Here is a 21,210-nt window from a genome sequence, read left to right as displayed (position 1 = left end):
ACTCGATGAACCACACTATTCTGGTCTGACAGGGTAAAGATTGGGATAGGGCCATCTGGATACGGGGCTGGATTGGTTGTTATAAGGACAGTGCTAAGAAGAATGAACTAGTTGGGACTCTCCTTGTAGCCAACTCTTGGCCCTAGAGGTAAATATTTGAAGCCTGCACCCTACCACCCAAGGCTTGTTTCCAGCCTCATAGGTGATCAGAGGCAGGAATGACCTTAGAAACTCAGAACCTCATTTTATTTTATTTTTCTTTTACAGATGGGGTCTCATTCTGTTGCCCAGGCTGAAGTGCAATGGCGTGATCATAGCTCATTGCAGCTTCCAAGTCCTGGGCTCAAGCGATCTGCCTGACTGAGCTTCCCAAAGAGCTAGAATTACAGGTGTGAGCCTCAATGCCGGCCGCAGAACCTCATTTTATATGTGAGTGAATTTAGACCCCGGCTAATTCACAGTAAAGACCAGACTGGGACTGCCCGATTCCCAGTTGCTTGTTCTGCCTCTGCTCAGCCTTTCTTCATCATACACACATCACTCTGCTTTCCCTTGGACACTCCCACATCATCTCTCCTCCTGCTTGGGTCAGTGGTACCCATGGTCACTACTGCCAGTGCCACTTGGGACTCTGGATCTGTCACCAAGACGCTGTCACCAAGTCCAGCCTGGACTGCTTTCTGGGCAGCAGGAAGAAAGATGCCAATATGGCAAAAGGGGAAGACTTTGACAGTTATGCCTCAGAAACCAAGAAAGGTGCATCCTTTGCTCCTAGGGCTTTAGCAAGTCATTTCCCACAGGGATCTCCACCTTGGGTCCCCTCCACCAGCCCCCTTATCAATGTCACCGTCACATGTTCCCTCCAAACTCCCGGAACTCCATGTGGATTTCTCGGTTTTGCTGGCTTGCACCTTTCTCAGGAGTGGGTTGGACTGGCTTGGAAAGGCTTGGTTTTCCTTTAACATTTCCAGAACCAGGCCTCTCCTTCTAGTCTGTTCAGATAAGTGAAAACAGGCAGTAGAAAGGGGGAAAAGTGTCCAGACTTGCCAAAGTCCACAAAGACAGATGGTGAAGAAGAGAGGGAAAGAGCACAAGAAACCACAGGGCGGGAGGGAGCAAGCGGAGGACAATGCAGATGAGTGGGAGAGAAAGAGGGCTTGAGAGGAGCACAACAGAGAGAGGCCAGGACTGAAAACAGCAAGATGGAATGTACTAAGCAGACGGCTGCTGACAAAGGAAGCAGTGACGCCACTCTGTAGAAATCAGAACGCCCTGTTCCTCTCCAAACCTGCAAAACAGGCACCTTTTCGGATGGAGCTCCCCAGCCCTCTGAAACGCCATAAATTTCACCTGGGTCATGGCTGCCAGAGGGTTGGCTTCTCAGCCTCACCTTTTGCTGGGGCGTGCACTTCTCTGCCTTCTGCCACGCTCTGGCCAGCTCCCACAGACTCCCTCCCCTCCAGCTGGAGCAAAAGGGGTGAGGCATGTCCCTCCCAGCAGCGCTCTGGGTCTGGGTGCCCAGGCTGGAGGTTGGAGCCACAGGGAAGCCAGGCCTGCGGGGGCGTGGGTGTGGCTACGCTTGGCTCTGTGATTGGTTGCACCGGGCTCCTTGGCCACCTCCCCCGCTTGGGCAGGAACTGAGCACGTGTTTCTAATTGTGGAAAAGCCGCTTCGTTTCCAGATCTAGGATCTAGGAGGTAAGCAGTGCCGGCTGCCAAAAGGCACTGACAGGCAGAGAAAACACGGAGGCCTGTTTGACCTCTAACGCACACAACCCAAGGCTCTGATAAGGTTCCAGTTCTGCCCACGCAGGTCACACGGAACAGTCTTTCCTCGTCAAAGACCCAGAGAGGCCTGGAGGTGTGGGGGAGTGGCGAGACTCGGATCCAGCTGCACAGAATCCTCCTAGAATCCTTCTCTATTCCCTGCTAACCCCCACCTCAGGGCCAAGACATTTTTCATAGCGGGTGAGGAGCCACATTATAAAGTCTTTCGGCACCTTGATTATTGTACATGTAATATAACTTGTCTGATGAAGTTATACATATAACTTGACTGGTGAAAGACAAAAACGTTAAAAAAAAAAAAAAGCCACACAACAGCAACCAAAAAAAAAAAAAAAATCAAAATCAAAGCAGCCCTTCCTCATAAACTGCGCTTTGATCCCAGCTTCTATAAAGTGCACAGTGGGGAGTGTGGTTTTGAAACAGATCTTGCCTATCGCACTATAGTAACATTTCCCCTTCTCCAGCCCTTTTCATCTCGAAGCGCTTAAAATGTTTTAGAAATCTCGGAACCCCCTCCAAAGGAGAGGAGGTGCTCTGAGCCTTCCGGAAGGGCCTCTCTCTTCCAAGGACACACCAGCAGAGGAGGGGAGGAGGGTGCCGAGAAGCTGTGAGGGCTGTGAGTGCTCCTGGAGGCACACAGCTTTTACCAAACACTTCCAGCTAAGCTCCTGCCCATACTGCCCCATCCCCTCCCCTCCTCCCTTCGTGGCTCTGTCTTCCCCTTCCTTCTTACCCTGTTAGCTCCTGTGCCAGCTGCTGGAGCTGGAGTTTCTGCTGAATCACCACCCAGTACTTAGCTCAGCCAAGAGGCAGGAATACCCAGCTCAGCATTTTCCAAGAGCTGAGTAGTTCTCTCTTCAGCATGAGCTAAACATGGCTCCTCAGCTGGCCTGAGTCGGAGAGAAGCGAAAAACTGAAGACACCAGGAAATCCAGGGGTGGCCTGCCATGCCACAGTGGGAAACCCTATTTTAACCCTACTCATTACTTTTTCAGCCTGGACCTGAAAAATTGCTCTCACACCCCAATTCTCAAGGCTGATGTCCCCTAGATGCAGAGCAAGGTGGATGAGAATGGGTTCTGTTGAGTCTGCACTGAGCCCAGGAAGGCTAGCCTGACCCTCCATCATATTTCAGTCTTGGAAGACAGGGTATGGATCCTGTGAGGTTTAGTTGGTTCTTGGACCAGAAGGCTTGTAGGCTCTGTTGGTGTTCACTAAATTCTATAAACCTGGACCCAGGCTGCAAAATTCTCCCAAAAAGGTTCGGTTATAACCCAGTTCCAATGGTAGCTCGTACTCAAACTTGCTAAACTCTTTTTTCTTTTCTTTTCTTTTCTTTTTTTTCTGAGATGGAGTTTCGCTCTTGTTGCCCAGGCTGGAGTGCAATGGTGCGATCTCGGCTCACTGCAACCTCTGCCTCCCGGGTTCAAGCGGTTCTCCTGCCTCAGCCTCCTGAGTAGCTGGGATTACAGTCATGTGCCACCACGTCCAGCTAATTTTGTATTTTTAGTAGAGACGAGGTTTCTCCATGTTGGCCAGGCTGGTCTTGAATTCCCGACCTCAGGTGATCCGCCAGCCTCGGCCTCCCAAAGTGCTGGGATTACAGGGGCGCGCCACTGCGCCTGGACTTTGTTCTTTTTTTAATATGGAATGCTTCGCGAATTTGCATGTCATCTGTACATGGGGCCATGCTAATCTTCTCTGTACTGCTCCAATTTTAGTATATGTGCTGCTAAAGTGAGCACAACTTGCTGAACTCTTGTAACAGAGATGCCCTTTCTTCTTTCCCCCAAAGCTCCAAGTACCACTGGGCCTCAGTCCCATAAGCCTTCTGATTTTATGTTCTTAGGTATGTAATATAAATTTGGTGTGTCACATTAATCCTTAAAAGTTTACCAGACATAGGGCCGGGCATGGTGGCTCACACCTGTAATCCCAGCACTTTGGGAGGCCGAGGCAGGTGGATCACCTGAGGTCCAGAGTTCGAGACCAGCCTGACCAACAGGGGGAAACCCTGTCTCTACTAAAAATACAAAAAAATTAGCTGGGCATGATGGCGCATGCCTGTAATCTCAGCTACTCAGGAGGCTGAGGCAGGAGAATTGCTTGAACCCGGGAGGCGGAGGTTGTGGTGAGCCAAGATCGTGTCATTGCACTCCAGCCTGGGCAACAAGAGCAAAACTCGATCTCAAAAAAAAAAGTTTACCAGACACAATTAGTGGGTGACTCTATTTAAATCATGGGCCCTGGCTGCTCTGAGAAAAACAAAGTGATCCTTGACAGTCAGCAACAAAAGGCCAGAGGAGAATTTAAGTTTCTGGCTGGTACAAGAAAGTAGGCAAATCTTTACCATACCTGGTGGAAGCTGAACTCCAAAAGAGTTTCCTGTTTCAGGAAACCTCAGTCCCATTCACTATTCTCCCAATCAGAAGTAGACGTATTCCCAAAAACAAGCCCCTCATTCCCCACTTTCCAGGGTGTGGGCTGTGTAGACACACACACTCTCTAAACAGCAGAACTTCGGTCTGAGAGTAAAAGCTGAAGAGCAGAAGAGACACTATGGGAATCAGGAAAGAGAAGGTGATCTGGGAGAGCAGTTGAAGCACATTGAAAGGAAGAAGACTGACTTTTCAGGTAGCTTACTTACTCTGCCATTATAGATATAGAGTCCAAAAGCACAGGGGATGCTTCCTCAAGTCCCAGCAACAGATCTTAAGTGTTGAAGAGTGAGTAAAAAGGGTGACAAAGACAGAGGGGTCAACTTGACTAGTCTGAGCCACACCAATTCAGACAATATGACAATATGTACAGACAATACGAACCAGTGTTGTCCCTGATTTACTTCACCTGTATCCCCAACAAGACCATGCAGTCCTTGACTCCTTCAACCTTAATCACTAAGAGCTACCAATTTCACCTCTAAATGCCAAAAGCATCTACTTTTCTCTACTCCCACTGCCCCAAGATGCACATGACGGTCATCTCTAACCTGAATCCCTACAGCCGCATTGTAATCGTCTTTTCTTGCCTCTGATTTATTCCCCTCACCAATCCATCCTTTAGCCTTGCAGCATGACTCTCCTAAGATACAAATACGATCATGTCGGTCTTCTGTTTGAAACCCTTCAAACCTCATTCCTCCTAGGGGAGAGCCCAATCTCTTTATGGCCCATGAGGCCTTTCGTGATGGGGTCCTTGCTTCTATTATACATTGCTTGCCTCCTAGTCTATGGTGTGGCTATACTGAACAACCTTTAGTTCCCACAAACAGCTGTGATTTTTCCTGTCCTCAGACCTTGACACATGTTAATTCGATCTGCTAGAACATTCTCCCCACCCCATTCTACTCCACCCTCCCTCCATGCTGAACATTGCCTGTCTATTTCCAACTGGTCTTTCAGCCTCAATTTACATGTCACTTTCTCTAAGAGTTTCTTCAACCCCAGTCCCATCTTCACTTTTCTTGCAGGAGCTGCCTGGATGCTGTCCTCTTGGGGAACTGGAACTCCAGTTTGAACTGGAGTTCCCTGTATACTTGTCAGGAACATCCACTGGACTGTGAGTTCCTTAGTACAAGAGCTAAGTATCCCCATGCCTGCCACAGTGCCTAGAGCAGAACAGACACTCAAATATTTAATAATGTATGACTGATTCTGTATTACCTGCGGCATCACTAGAGGACACACAGGTGGCTGCAGTATAATCCGTGTTAAGAAAGAAGACTAAATCTGCTGCTGCTGCTTCACATGAGAATGAGAGTCTTTTGGTTCATTGTTGTCTCCTCTGTGCCAAGAACAGTAACTAGCCCATCATGGGCACTTGATAAATGTTTGTTGGAAGAATGAAGTGTGGCATTTATATAATATTTCCCAAGAGTCCTAATCCCTTTCTAAGTTATACTGCTCTAGAGCAGGCAGAATTTTGAGCAGGATCCTGGAAGTACTACCCTGGGGAAGATTCTAACCAGAGACCTGCTCAGCACCCCTCGGGGCTCTAGGGAGGACATAGAAGGCAAACATAGAACACATTTTTTTTTTTTTTTTGAGACAGTCTAGCTCTGTTGCCCAGGCTGGACTGCAGCAGCACAATCTCGGCTCACTGCAACCTCCGTCTCCTGGGTTCAAGCGATTCTTCTACCTCAGTCTCCCGAGTAGCTGGGACTACAGGTGCGCACCACTGTAAATCATACCTTATCTCTTCTTAGTGTAGGAGTTCAGTATGGTGATTAGCTGATGGAATTTTTTTCTTCGTTTTTTTTTTTTTTTTTTGAGACGAAGTCTTGCTCTGTCCTCCAGGCTGGAGTGCAGTGGTGTGATCTCGGCTCACTGCAGCCTCCACTCCCAGGTTCATACCATTCTCCTGCCTCAGCCTCCCGAGTAGCTGGGACTACAGGCGCCTGCCACCATGCCCAGCTAATTTTTGTATTTTTAGTAGAGATGGGGTTTTACCATATTGGCCAGGCTGGTCTCGAACTCCTGACCTCGTGATCCACCCGCCTCAGCCTCCCAAAGTGCTGGGATTACAGGCGTGAGCTACCGCGTTCGGCCGACATGGAACACATTCTAACTGCTTGTCATCAATGCTGGAAACATTTAAGTTGAAACATATTTCATTTTGATTTGGAGACAAACTAGATTCCTTCCCTTAGTAGTCCAGCTGATTCTACTCCTAAATCGTTCTTGTCTTTGTCACCTCTCCATCCTTGTTACTTCATTCTTAGTTCAGGCTACCATCTCTCTGACCTGGACAAGTGCCTATCCTGCTTGTCTCTGCTTCAAGTTTCATAGTCTTTTCTTTCCCAAATGTGAACCTAATCATGTTACTCCTCTGCTCAAAATCTTTCAGTGATTCCCTGTTCCTTAGATAAAATCTACTTACCCTTCAGCATTTAGCTCAAGCTGGGAGCCTTTCCAAGCACTCTCTTCCCAACTTTGAAGCCCCTTTCTCTATGTTGCCCACATTTTTCCCCCATCACATTGTATTGTAATTATGTGTTTTTGCATACCATTCTCTTCACTAGACTAATCTTTTCTAAGACTCTATAAATTATACTTTATCTTCTCTTAGTGTAGGAGTTCAGTATGGTGATTAGCTGATGGAATTTTTTTCTTTTTCTTTTTTTTTTTGAGACAGAGTTGCACTTTGTTGCCCAGGCTGGAGTGCAGTGGCGCAATCTCGGCTCACTGCAAGCTCCGCCTCCCTGGTTCACGCCATTCTCCTGCCTCAGTCTCCCAAGTAGCTGGGACTACAGGCGCCCGCCACCACGCCTGGCTAATTTTTTGTATTTTTAGTAGAGACGGGGTTTCACCGTGTTTGCCAGGATGGTCTCGATCTCCTGACCTCGTGATCCATCCGCCTCGGCCTCCCAAAGTGCTGGGATTACAGGCGTGAATCACCGCGCCCGGCCTCTTTTTTTTTTTTTTTTTTTTTGAGACCAAGTCTCCCTCTGTCCTCCAGGCTGGAGTGCAGTGGCGCGATCTTGGCTCACTGCAACCTCTGCTCCCACGTTCATGCCATTCTCCTGCCTCAGCCTCCCGAGTAGCTGGGATTACAGGTATGCGCCACCGCGCCCGGTCCTGCTGATGGATTTTTTTAGTTTCTTTCTCTTTTCCAAACACACACACACACACACACACACACACACACACAAATCTGCTTACAGAATAATTTTCATCTTAATGCATCATAAAAATGAAAAATGAGATGTTAGTCAAACTGGCTATTGAGTAAAAATCAAGAGATTTTCAATACATTTAGATTTTAAATGCTGGCTAGTTAAAAGGTGTACAGAGAACAATAGAGTCTTGGATGTACAGGAATCAAATGTAGGCCAGTCTGTATTTGTCTGAATTCATATAAACAAGGCTGCTCGGATACCCGAAGAGCTCTCTGGGGACTAGGGAAGGGCAAGAAGGCAGTGCTGCCCAGGTATCTGAAGGAATATGTTTAGTGTCTGGGGATGAGAAGTTTGGGGGTAAAGAATATGAAGGCTCAAGGGAAAATAAACTGAGGTTAAGGGATTTAGATGATAGGAAAGCCTGTTGAATGCTCTGATGTCAAGGGATTGATTAAATTTGTAAGAGACGTGCAAAACAACCCACAAGTTTCTCTGTGACAGCATTCTGCACCAGGCAGTTGGAGGCTTTCTGCAGAGGAATTGCAAAGCAACTCAGGAGTTTGAAGCAACACGTGAAGTCCTTTCCTTTCCAAATAGCTCAAGGAAGAAGAGAAATCTGAAGCCCTGGAAAAACCTAGCCTCTTAGGAATCTCAGTAGCAAGATAGAAAACAAGATTAGACGCATTTTTTCCTTGAGAAATGCATACAGGATATTTCTTTCTCCTGAGGGTGAGGAAGGAGAAGGAGCTTCTTTAGGTCAAGACATTCAGGGAGAAGTGAGGAAGTTGAATAAAAAGAATTGATTCCACTAAGGTGCTGGACATGACTCCAACCCCAAATGAGAGGAAGGAGGCCAGGAGCTGACTGAATGAAAGGTGACCCAGTCTCCAAGAGAACGGGGGACAAATATATCCCAAAGGAAAACTCAGAGTTGCACAGATGCACATATGGAACCTGGGAAAGGGTGTCCCCTGGACCCAGAGCTTCCTTTGGATCACTGTGGACACTTTGTTTACAACTAGAGACCCAGGTAACAGCCAAAATATATGGCTACAGGATAAAAGGGCAAGCTGTAGGCTGGGTGCGGTGGCTCACGCCTATAATCCCAGCACTTTGGGAGGCCAAGGTGGGCGGATTACGAGGTCAGGAGATCGAGACCATCCTGGCGAACACGGTGAAACCCCATCTCTACTGAAAATACAAAAAACTAGCTGGGCGTGGTGGCGGGTGCCTGTAGTCCCAGCTACTCGGGAGGCTGAGGCAGGAGAATGGCGTGAACCCAGGAGGCAGAGCTTGCAGTGAGCTGAGATCGCACCACTGCACTTCAGCCTGGGCGACAGAGGGAGACTCTGTCTCAAAAAAAAAAAAAAAAAAAAGGGCAAGCTGTAGGAATAACCTGTCAATACATATGTCTATGCAGCCAGATTTGTACAGTAACAGATGCACTTTATTTAGAACTATCCACTATGATGGCAGCTACTGGCCAGGGGCTGATGATAAGGGCAGCTATTGCTGCTGACTCTTTTTATATGTTACTTGGATCTTTTATATGGGGAATATAGTCATTTACTTATGAAATAATACAAAAGGAGAAAAACACACAAGCAAATCACAAAAGGTATCAAAACCAAGTTCTAACACTTCCCAGTCCCCTCCTAACTCCCTCCCCTCCCACTAATAGACTTGTTCTGGAGAAGGGAGAAGGGCTTTTTATTTAATTAAAATGTAAAATGCTTTCTCTCTCTGTGTGTGTTTTTTTTTACTTTTCTTTTCTTTTTTATTGCCAGGTGGCTAGGGATATTCTGCTGACTCAGCAGTGAGTAATCAGCTTTGACCTAAATAATAGAATAACTCGAAGTGGCAGCTGCAGTTGCATAAGTGTGATCCAAGTCTGCAGTTCCTTCCCTCTCCCTCTCCTCTCCCCCACCAGCTCCAGGACCCGGCAGGCGAGCCAGTTTCAGCAGGTTCTTTCCGCCTCTCCACCCCCACCACCTGGCTCGTCCCAACTTCATTTCTCATCAATTCTTTTCCAAAACAGCCCCACCATGGAAGCAGACTTGACCTCATCTCCTCCCTTCCCCAGCAAACCCTCACCATGGGCTTTACCACACGGGCTCTCCCTGCTGGGCCCTGCGCCCTGTCCTCCAGTGCCCTCCATTATACACTCAATGACCTCTCCACAGAGGGTGGCCTTTCCTCAAAACCTCTCGCTTGACAGTCATCAGCATGTCACCACAGGACAGCAGGAAGCAGAGTTCCCCATGTGCATATGTTCACGCCACACTCGAACTCTCTACTACGTCTCTCAAAACAGATACAAGCTGGGCTTATTGTATGCAGCTGGCTTGCCTGGCACCTGCTAAGAGGATGAGGAGGGCTGGATGATGGTGGGGGTAGGTGGATAGGTGGAAGGGGTCCTGGAATAAAAAGTGCCAGCATTTAATGAAAGATGGCATCTACCAGCCGGGCTCAGTGGCCTCACTTTGAGAGGCCGAGGTGGGTAGATCACTTGAGGTCAGGAGTTCGAGACCAGCCTGACCAACTGGGGGAACCCCATCTCTACTAAAAATACAAAATTAGCTGGGCGTGGTGGCGCATGCCTGTAATCCCAGCTAATTGGGAGGCTGAGGCAGGAGAATCACTTGAACAGGGGAGGCAGAGCTTGCAGTGAGCCAAGATGGCACCACTACACTCCAGCCTGGGTGAGAGTGAGACTCCGTCTCAAAAACAAAAACAAAAACAAAACATCTACCGAGCCTTCCTGACAGCTTGGTTCTTGTTTTATTGAATACCTTATAAGAGGATTGGATGCTTATCTGGTATGGCCTGCCATAAAATAAAATTGAAAAAAAAAGAGGACTTGAGGGGCCTATGAAAGTGGATTAAAAAAAAAAAGTATTCAACAAACCAGAAAACAGAACGTCTGTACACAGACTCAAAGCAACTGGGAGTGTCAGGCATAAGGAAAGGGAGAAAGGAAGTTTGTGTATAGCTAATGCATGTACGTGTGCACCCTGCTGGGCAGAGGGATGGCAGCTCCACATGGCCTTCACAGCTAGGAGGAAAGGGATGCTGCAGCGGGACAGGTGTGGAGCTGGTTTCCATTTCCCCTAAAGGAAATAAGGAGGAATACGCTTGGGAATAAGAAGGATTTAAGAATATTTTTCTGCTTATGAAGGTAGACAAATATTTGAACACGTATTTCAAGGACACTGAAAATTCCTATCTTTGGAGGACAAGATTGGCTACTGTTAAGTTGGAGATAATTTCCTTGCAGTTCTGCTGAGAAGGCAGAGGACGAACTTAGATAAGCTTTATTGAATCTTTGACTACAGGAATAGAGGAGGGGGGTCTTGTCATTTTTGTCATCAACCAGTTTCTAAATTTCTCCTTGGCTTGGTGCTCTCAGAGTGTAGGTGAGGGGTAGGCTGTGGAGAGGACTGTGTAACCTGTCATTCTGGAGCAGGGCTACGGGCAGGTGCTGTTCTTATCTCCTAGGAGGGTTTGGATCTTTCTGGTCTGAGGGGATGCCCAAAGGGCTACACTACTTTGGAGGGTCTTTGTGCAAGAAGTCAAACCCTTGGCAGATTTGGGGAATGCAAAGGAAGCCATGGGGTCTGGCTGCCCGAGAACTTCATCAACCTGTGGCCTGGCTCCTCTCCTAGGGAACAAACTGAACAGCCTCAGGGTTCTTGATTTCTAGTAGGAGGGTAAGGGTAGCCTCTTGTCTGAGACACTTTAGCAGCGTCAGCGAAAAAAGGAAACTGTCTGTGTGCAAAGAAACACCAAAACAGCAGTGGCCAGCACTTCTGTGGCCCTGCTTCCCACCCTCCCATTAGCCAATCTGATGACAGAAACGGCACTCTTCCTGCATTCCCACACCCTCACTCCTCCTCCCCCTCTCAACTCTGGATTCAGCTAGGACGCAAGAATAAAGTGGCCCCAGCATCTTGCCCACCCTCAGTGACTGATATGACTGGGGTACTGGGTGTCTAACACTGTGCTGAGGGTGTCCCCTTCCTTCTCTCTTGCAGTCCTTGTGACCGCGACCTCTTGAGGCAGCTAGGATTCACTCCCCACCTCACAGTAGGGTGGGCGGGTGATTCTGCTCAGCACTCACCACTGCAGTTAGAAAGTGGTGGACTGGAGATGCAGGTGCAGGCAGCCTGGTTTTGGAGCCTGTAGTCCTCTGCCTCCAGATCTGTGAGCAGGCCCGACCAAACACAAGGAATACACCCCCCAAAAAATGTCTTGGCCCCATATCACAAATGGCCTGGGTGGTGGAGGTCTGTCCCAGGGTTGACCACCACTTCCAAAGAGGGCTCACTTGCCAAGGAGACCGCCTCTTGGGTCCCAGCTGCCCGCCTTGTAAGAGGCTACTGAGGTAGGTAAGTGATCTCTTCCTCCCCCATCCCATAGCAGGACAGAAGGAAAAGTGTCAGGACCTGGGAAAGCATATGGCCAGGATAATCACTACCCTCAGCTAAGTGTATGTGTGTTAGAAGGTGTGGGAAGTCAGGGACCGAGTGAACTCTAGAGGTGGAGCCCCTGAAACATATGTAACTATTTACTTTAGAAATTAGTTTTTGATTAAAGATGTAAGATACCCCAATCCATTGAGATGACTAATATCAGAGATAAAGTTTTGAGACTTCCTAGAAATACAGCTCTGCAGAACTTCTCTAGAAAGCCTCGCTAACCTGTTCCAGCCCACAGAGATCTTTTCCCCTTCTCTGAATTTTACTGTTACTGTTGTTTTTAATTTTTTTTCTTTTTTTTAAGAGCTAGGATCTCACTATGTTGCCCAGGCTGGAGTGCAGTGGCTATTATTCATAGGTGTGATCAAGCTCACTATAACCCAGAACTCCCAGGGTCAAGTGACCCTCCTACCTCAGCCTCCCAGGTAGCTGGAACTACAGGTGTGCACCACCATGCCTAGCTCCCGTCTCTGAATTTTTACTGCAATTGAATCCTAACCACAGTATCCGTCTATATGGCTTTTCTCCTAGTTAGAAAACTCATCAAGGGCAGGGACCATGGACAAACTCTTCTCTAAGAGAGTTAAAAAAGTGTGACTTGACAAGTTGGGGTAGAAGTAGATGTGGACTTACTGCCATAAAGCCAGAGTAATCTTCCTAGGCGCAGCTGGGAGTAGCCAGCATAGTGCAGTGCACTGGACAGACAAGAAATCAGGAGCCCTTGCACTCCACGTGGCCTGCCTCCCTGGGCAAGTCACTTGTCTGGCTCTCTGTTTCCTTATCTGTTCTGGGAAAATGTTAATACTGGCCCAGCTTACCTCATGGACTTGTCATTAGGCCCAAATCAGATAATATAGGTGAAAGTGCTTTGACCCGGCCAGTGAAAATTACAGTGATTCCAAGGAGCTACTTAAGTTTCTTTCCTTCTTTCTTTCTTTCTTTCTTTTTCTTTCTCTCTGTCTTTCTTTTCTTTCTCTCTGTCTTTCTTTCTTTCTTTTTTTTTTTTTTCCCACCAGACAATTGTATGCAGAATCCATTCATACAAAACACACTTGCAGGAAACTGAAAGAAAAGTAATGGGGAAAAGAAAAGGAGGCAGGGTGAGATGGCTCAGGCCTGTAATCCCAGCACTTTGGGAGGCCAAGGTGGGTGGATCACTTGAGGCCAGGAGTTCAAAACCAGCCTGGCCAACACGGTGAAACCCCATCTCTACAAAAAATACAAAAATTAGCTGGGCATGATGGCTCATGCCTGTAATCCCAGCAACTTGGGAGTCTGAGGTGGGAGAATTGCTTGAACCTGGGAGACGGAGGTTGTAGTGAATGGAGATCACGCCACTGCACTCCAGCCTGGGAGACAGAGTGAGACCCTGCCTCAAAAAAAAAAAAAGGAGAGAAGGAAGGAGAGTCAGAGACATGTAGACCACCAGGGAGGCTAAAAGAGGCCATCCCTCAGACCGTGCACAGTGGTTCACACCTGTAACCACAACACTTTGGGAGGCCGAGGCAGGAGGATCACTTGAGCCCAGGAATTCAAGGCTGCAGTGAGCTGTGATCATGTGACTACACTCCAGCCTGAGTGACAGAGGACTCTGTTCTAAAAATAATAATAATAAATATAATAAAAGAGGCTGTCTTGCTACCAAGACCCAGATGACACTTACATAAGCAGATGGCAGCCAGGAGCCGAAGGCCAGACTCTGGGGGGAAGCAGGTAGGGAAGAGCGGCTGCAGCACGTAGTTGGAGAAGGTGAGGGCAATGACAGCCTGGTTGGTGGGGTAGATCACCAGCACAGCAATCCACAGCCTCAGGAACCTGAAGGAGGAATGGGACATCCCCGCCGACAGGCATGGCAGGGATGCAGAGCCATCAGGGGAGAGCCCGGGCAAGTCATGCATCTCTTTTTTATTTTCAGGGATGCTGAAGAGCCCAGCCTCTGCCCCCACCCACAAATGAGACACCCAGCCTTCTGCAATGACAATAAAATGGTTTAATGATGAATAACTAAATTTCCACAAGCACTAACACAATTCTTGGCATTCTTTCTTTCTCTTCTCTCCTTTCATCATCTCTTCTCCATCACTGTGGCCACCAGCATCCAATGGTGGAAAAACAAAATTTGCAACCCCAGAATGTTGATAGACAGGACATACTAAGTGTGTGGTTACAGAAGCAACAAACAGGAGAGGTATCAAGTGGAGGTTTGTAGGGGAAGCACCTTTCACACCCTTTGGCCCATTGGTGAGGGTTTACCAATGGCAGGGATGCAGAAATTGAGGATATTTAAGATTAGGGTCCAACTCTAGAGGAAGGCCATTATCCTTGGTAGTGTGAGAAGAGGGTACACTCTACCTTAAGTGGCCGCTCTCACTTGTCAAGATAGAAGAGCTTTGTTTTTGTGATGTGCTTTCTCTGGGAATCTATGGTCAGTGTTGTTATACAGTTCTGTTTGCTCTCACTCATAGAATCCTTCCCACTAAGATCAACATAGAGGTCAAAACTACAAAACTGGTCCCTCCATCATTCTCAGGAGCCTCAAGGGCACACAAGGCTACACTAGCAACCATGGCAGGAAAGCAGAAGAGACATTCCATTCTCTAGCACCCCCGGCACACTGGAGACTGGAAACTCCTAGCATTGGCCTTTTCCGATCTGACCTCCTTCTGAATGTCTTCCTCCTTTTCCCTAGACCATTCAGGTCTCCACAGATCCTCTTACCCAGCCAGTCCTCCGAAGATGTCCTTGACATAGGAGTAGTCACCTCCAGATTTGGGGATGGTGACCCCAAGTTCAGCATAGCAGAGGGCTCCCACAACTGTGATGAAGCCTGTCACGATCCAGACGATGAGAGCAAGGCCCACAGAACCGGCATTCTCCAGCACGCCCTTTGGCGAGACAAAGATTCCAGAGCCGATGATGTTCCCTGCGTGGGACACCAAGGGTAAGAAAGGGAGACAGTAGAGACAGGATGGTTGGCAGGATTGGCATTTGGAGGGTGGTCTCATCTCTGATCTGATTCTGAAATGCCTTGGAGATACATAAATGATCTGCAGGCAGATGTCTAGCAATAATTCTCCCTGAAGTAGGGTAAAGAGGAGCAGAGAACTGACACATATTGACTAGGAACTTGGTCAGGTACTTTCCACATCTCATTTAATCCTCAGGACGACACTATGGAATCAGATATCATTTCTCATATTTTACAGAGGAGGAAACTGAGTCTCAGAGATACCAAGTGAGTTGCTTAGGTCCACATTGCAGTCAGTGATGGTGAAGTATCGAATCTCAGGACCCTCCAGCTGAGAGACATGTGGTCCACCCAAAGTGACAAGGCCCTCAAGACTCTGAAAATGGCAGGGCTGGAAAAGTGGACTGTTTTCAGAGAACACTTGCCCACTGGAAGGCTTCAAAAATGAGCCAAAGGACAATCTTTTTTGGACAGATTGTGGTCACACCCCAAGATTGGGGGTTTTCAAGACTTGTGAGTGTGGAAAACACTCCTGGAGGCTGGCTTCTACCCTAGACATGACAGCCCCACCCTTGGTGAAGAACGTAAAATAACTCTATAAAAACAGTGCTAGTAGTTTAGAGGTGGTGTGTAGGAACGCAATCTGTACAAAGCCTCAGTACTATATTCTTTCAAAGGTCATTACCCACCAATGTTTCATGTGACCCTCAAAACAACCTTATGGAATTCAGGGAGAGGAGAGAGGCAGGTACTTCCCTCTCTATTTTACAAACTAAGAGATTAAGACATAGAGGGGTTAAGTGGCTTTCTCCAAATTCCACAGCTACTGATGGGTAAAATTGGATCTAGAAGTCAGTCTCCTGATACTTAATCCAGCGCTCTTTCCACTAATCCACTTCTGCTTGTGTGCAGGGGCTGGTTTTCTCCTGAGAGGTGAGGCCCACAGCCAGTACTGAATGGCTGGCTGCTGGGTTGTGTGTGTTACGCAGAGGAGGAACAGGAGTGTGGAGGCTGTTCCTGACATGCTTCTTCCCAACTGTCCCCCTGTCCACTTCTTGTGATAAAATAGGTCATCCAGGTCCATTGGGTGGGTGCTTTGAAAGTGCTGCTTCATGCTCTGCCCAGCTGCACCACTAAATGCCTGAGGAAAGGAGCAGAGACCAAACGGATCCAGGTGGAAAGGCAGAGCTAGAGTACCCTAAAGTCAGCTGGATTTGACTGTGTTCTAAGGACATCTCAAGCCTCCATGAGCTCTCTGTAGTGGTCTGGAACCAGTGAGATGGAGATTGTAAGGTCCTATGCTCAGCTTTCAAAAACTGACGCTCAGATCTCAACCATAACACAACCGCAATCTAGCCCTGAGACTGAAATATAAAATCAGGGGGCAGAGGCTGAAGTTAGATACAGATGAAAAGGAAGCACATATTTGTCTCAAATATGTCTTCCTAATTTTGGTGCTAACAGTCTTTCGCAACAGACAGGGGCTGCTTATAGAAACGAAACTAAGAAAAATAATTCCTCATCATCAAATTAGTGATATAACTATCAGGCGAAGAGAAGATAGAAAAAGGAGATTCTGGCCGGGCGCGGTGGCTCAAGCCTGTAATCCCAGCACTTTGGGAGGCCGAGACGGGCGGATCACGAGGTCAGGAGATCGAGACCATCCTGGCTAACACGGTGAAACCCCGTCTCTACTAAAAATACAAAAAATTAGCCGGGCGCGGTGGCGGGCGCCTGTAGTCCCAGCTACTCGGGAGGCTGAGGCAGGAGAATGGCGTGAACCCGGGAGGCGGAGCTTGCAGTGAGCTGAGATCCGGCCACTGCACTCCAGCCCGGGCGACAGAGCAAGACTCCGTCTCAAAAAAAAAAAAAGAAAAAGGAGATTCTGAGTGCCACCAATCCTTACAGACTTTTCCTCTTCTTGTAAGTTTATGTAAAGTTCTATGATAGGACAACAGGACATCTTTCAGCCTCCTCTCTCAGACAGTCCCCATATGGTCTGTTCAGAAGTACTGGGTTAGTAGAGACTAAAAGACCTGCTTGTAGTATTCCAGGATTTAGGACACATTCCCCTTGTCAAATGATTCTTCGCCTGCCAAACTGCTGTTCCCTGAAAGACATCAAGTGCTGGGAAATGACAGATCTAGAGACAGGTTTGCTAATAGTGCTGAAAGACGATAGTAAATTCCTTGCCTAGCAGGAAATTATCAAAAGAGTGATCTATAGGGCATTTCAAAGCCTGCCAAGATGAAAGCAATAGAACTAGGGTTATAAAACCAGCTCAAGGGGTTAGAAAAACAATCAATAGCAGCAGAAAAACAAGGTTTGACTTTGGTCTTTAAGGTACTGAAAAGGGAGGAGTATATAGCTAGGTGCTTCTTAGAGCCAAGAATGGCTGTTGCAAGAGGGAAAATGAGGATGGGTGTTATTTACTAGATCTGATCTTCTCAGGAATGAAGAGTGTCAATGTTCCACTAAGGGTTTGTAGAAAACAAACACTGCAGCAGGGATCAGTGAGTGCTTCTCTTCTGTTTTCACTCTGACATTCTGAGTGTGTGTGCTCTTTCCCTTGTTCTAGGCCACAGGAGCCACTGGAAGGTGGGATGTGCAACACTAACTGCCCACTTCTTGCCTTCACTTCTTCTTGGAGGCCCCAGCCTTTAAGAACTCTAGGAGAGAGCTGCCAGAGGGATTGCGAGGGTCACAGTAGATTGGCATTGGAATAAGAGTCCTCACTTCAAAAAATTGTGTTTCTCTCCCCAAAACTTTAATTTTGACCAAATTAAAATTACAAAGATAGGCCAGGCATTGGTGGTTCATGCCTGTAATCCCAGCACTTTGGGAGGCTGAGGCGGGAGGATCACTTGATCCCAGGAGTTTGAGACCAGCCTGGGCGATATAGGGAGATCCTATCTCTAAAAAAAAAATTTTTTTAAAAAATTAGCCAGACTGGTGGCATGCACCTATAGTCCCAGCTACTAGGGAGGCTGAGGTGGGAGGACTGCCTGAGCCTGGGAGGGCGAGGCTGCAGTGAGCTGTGAGTACACCACTGCACTCTAGTGACAGAGCAAGACCCTGTCTCAAATAAATAAATAAATAAATAAAATTACAAAGATAAAAGCTAAAAAATATTGAGCTACACTAGTGTAAATTAAGTGCTAGGGAATAGGAAAAAAATGAGTGTCTCTGATTCTAGGAAATCACCCCCTAGCAAACTAGAAGTCGAGAACACTTCCTTCACCTTAGCAGCCTCTGGGACTTCTGCAGGGGAAAGAATGTCACTCACAGCAGCAGAAATATGTTCTAGAATGGAAAGAAAATGGACGTTACATTTACTCAACAGTAGGGTCTACTACTTCTATCCAATCTTTAGTGTGATCATCTCTCTGATATTCATCTCCTCCAATAGACTGTAAGCACCATGAAAGCAAGAACTATGCTGCTTTCCCTTATCTGTGAAGTATCCCCAGTAGACACTCTGTAATGTTTAATTAATAAATGATATCTGACATCGTTTGTGCATCTCTACAGAGCAATTTAGTATACCTATTTCTCTGGAACATCCAAATCCTGTGAGAATGTTAAGCATATATTGCAGGCAAATGAGTAAAGCAACCCACTTATTTCACTGCTAAGGAAAGTAGACTGACTATTATTACCATCTCCTATTTATTTATTTATTTACTTTGAGATGGAGTCTCGCTCTGTCACCTAGGCTGGAGTGCAGTGGCACTTTCTCGGCTCACTGCAACCTCTGCCTCCCAGGTTCAAGTGATTCTCATGCCTCAACCTCCCGAGTAACTGGGATTACAGGCATGTGCCACCACACCTGACTAATTTTTGTATTTTTAGTAGAGATGGGGTTTCACCATGTTGGCCAGGCTGGTTTATAACTCCTGACCTCAAGTGATCCACCCTCCTTGACTTCCCAAAGTGCTGGGATTACAGGCGTGAGTCACTGCGCCTGGCCTACCATCTCCAATTTATCAGGGAAGAAAGTAGGACAACTATTATTCCTTTTTCAAGTGGGGAAAATGAGGGCGGTATTATTATCCCTATTTTATGGATGAAGAAACTGAGACCTAGAAAGGCAGTTATTTGCCTATATCATAGGGTAAGTTCGTTGTAGCTGGACTGGAACCTAAATCTTCTGTCACAGCCTCCAGCTTTTCCCTGAAAATAAAAGGTCTTCCTAATACACTAGGGTCAGTCTTCCATGCTCTACTTTATAGGCAATGGGCATGGTTCACAGGAGCAACTTATTAAAGAGTTGGAACACAGATCTGATTCATTCCTTCTATTGCAGTACCACTTTCAATGGGGATTTATAAAACATGGTATCCATTACCTTACTTGGTCTCCTAACTACTTGCTTAGGTGCACAGGGCAGGTTGTATCATTCCTATTTTACCATCGCAAAAACTGAGGCTCAGAAAGGCGAAGGGACTTTATCAAAGTCATGCACTGTATAAGTAGCAAGACCCGGATGAGAAGCTAAGTCCTTAGACTTGTGGTCGAGGCTTTCCTCCATGATTCCATGTTGCCTACCCTCTGGAAACTGCACAACAGACACTTTAACAGTTGGGCTTTTCAACTTGGACACTGTCTAAGTGAGACTTTTCCAGAATGGCTTTGAAAAAGACGAACTGGGAAAAGGCTTTTCTACTTAGACTATGAACCTTTCTTTCTTTCTCTTTTCTTTCCTTTTTTCTCCTTCCTTCCTTCCTTCCCTCCCTCCCTCCCTCCCTTCCTTTCTTCCTTCCTTCCTTCTCTTTCTCTCTCTGTCTCTCTCTCTTTCATTCTTTTTTTTGAGACAGAGTCTCACTGTGTCACCCAGGCTGAAGTGCAGTGGCACGATCTCAGCTCACTGCAACCTCCGCCTCATGGGTTCAAGTGATTCTCCTGCCTCAGCCTCCCGAGTAGCTGGAATTACAGGCATGCGCCACTATGCCAGGCTAATTTTTATATTATTAGTAGAGATGGGGTTTCACCATATTGGACAGGCTGGTCTCGAACTCCTGACCTCAGGTGACCCGCCTGCCTTGGCCTCCCAAAGTGCTGGGATTATGTGCTTGGCCGTAGGTCTCACCACTCTTTCACCCAAGCTGGAGTGCAGTGGTGTGATCATACTCACTGCAGCCTCAAACCCCTGGGATCAAGTGATCCTCCTGTTTCAACCTCCCGAGTAGCTAGGACTATAGGTGTGTGCCACTACACCCAGCTAATTTTTTTTTTAGGCGGAGAAGGGGGGGGGTCTCACTATGTTGCCCAGGCTGGTCTCGAACTCCCGGCCTCAAGTGATCCTCCTGCCTTGGCTTCCTAAAGTGCTGAGATTATAGGCATGAGCCATCCCGCCCGGCCAACAAACATTTCTTGATGAGATACAGGAAGAAGGTTGATCACTGTGGGTTTTTTCCTCCAATGTTTTAGCTTAGACTCTTTGTCTGTAAAGCCACTTAGAATGAGATGCACATCTATCTGGTATTGCTGAGGTACTCAAGGTTAGAGTTTTCGTCCTGCTTCTATCCCCCGCAACTAATAAGGTAATCATCTTATCACACAGATCTTCTTTAGTGAAGAATGAATTCTAGGATGCCTGGACAATGAAACCCAGTTTGGCTTGTTCTGTCAAAGAAAAACCAAGCAAACCATTTCATTAAAAAGGAGCCACGTTGTCTCAATGGGCAAGTCTTCACTAGAAAAATTGCCGGAATTGAGAAAACCCACATTTGCCGTGAATAATCACTAACTCCCCCATCTGCAGACCAATATCCATGTGACTCCCATTAAAGCATTACTCACATCTAGGCTTGTCCACACTAGAATGTTACAGCCATCAGAGAATTTCCTAAGGCATGAGATTACAGACTTCTGACGCCCAACAGACCCTCAGATCCAAAGGGCTTTGGCCTTCCTTACTCATGCTAGCCTTGAAATCTAGCCACAGCCTTCTCCTGGGGCTTGGAGGTTTTGGCCATTTCCATGATGTCCAGAGAAAGCTAGGTGATCCTGCTTTGTGTTTCTTCCACAAAGTGGCTGAGAGGATCTCAGAGCTTTTCAGGACTAAGGGAACAGCGTGAAAGCAGGTCTGGCATGTGGGGCCCAGGCTTTGATCTTCACGCCAGGCCTGGAAGCTCACCATGCCTCTCACCCTGTTTACACTTTCCCATCAGGACTGTACAAACAGCTCCTCAGGGGTGGTAGCAGGTCAAGACTCTGACACATGCCCTGAGGAGTCAACATCTTCTGCAGATTGAGATGTGGAAGGCACTGCAGAACTCTACTATTCTGGATTCCTTATTGAAAACATGGAAAGGGCACTAGACTTAGAGCTGGAGGAGAAACTTTGTTCTTGCTTTG

At 47.2% G+C, this 21,210-nt stretch overlaps 1 protein-coding gene and 1 non-coding gene across 3 annotated transcripts in view; both read right to left on the bottom strand.

The window, feature by feature from the left end:
• Positions 1-21,210, bottom strand: part of SLC7A8 (solute carrier family 7 member 8) — a 61,948-nt gene that overhangs the window by 28,383 nt on the left and 12,355 nt on the right. The window contains exons 2-3 of one of the 2 annotated variants that reach the window (XM_033188574.1): positions 14,601-14,805; positions 13,546-13,697 (exon numbers count right to left, since the gene is read on the bottom strand). In XM_033188574.1, the coding sequence (XP_033044465.1) occupies positions 13,546-13,697; positions 14,601-14,805 (357 nt within the window). Of the gene's footprint in view, positions 1-1,390; positions 1,560-13,545; positions 13,698-14,600; positions 14,806-21,210 lie in introns of those variants that run through there. The other variant, XM_033188575.1, reaches the window with a different exon arrangement.
• LOC117071665 lies at positions 3,427-3,532 on the bottom strand. Its single transcript, XR_004432430.1, has one exon. It is a non-coding gene; the product is annotated as a U6 spliceosomal RNA (small nuclear RNA).

The sequence above is a fragment of the Trachypithecus francoisi genome, unplaced genomic scaffold (genome assembly GCF_009764315.1).
Source record: "Trachypithecus francoisi isolate TF-2019V2 unplaced genomic scaffold, Tfra_2.0 Lachesis_group3, whole genome shotgun sequence".
Taxonomy (NCBI): Eukaryota; Metazoa; Chordata; class Mammalia; order Primates; family Cercopithecidae; genus Trachypithecus; species Trachypithecus francoisi.
The sequence above is the reverse complement of the archived record's forward strand: the minus strand, read 5'-3'. Positions and strand labels throughout refer to the sequence as shown.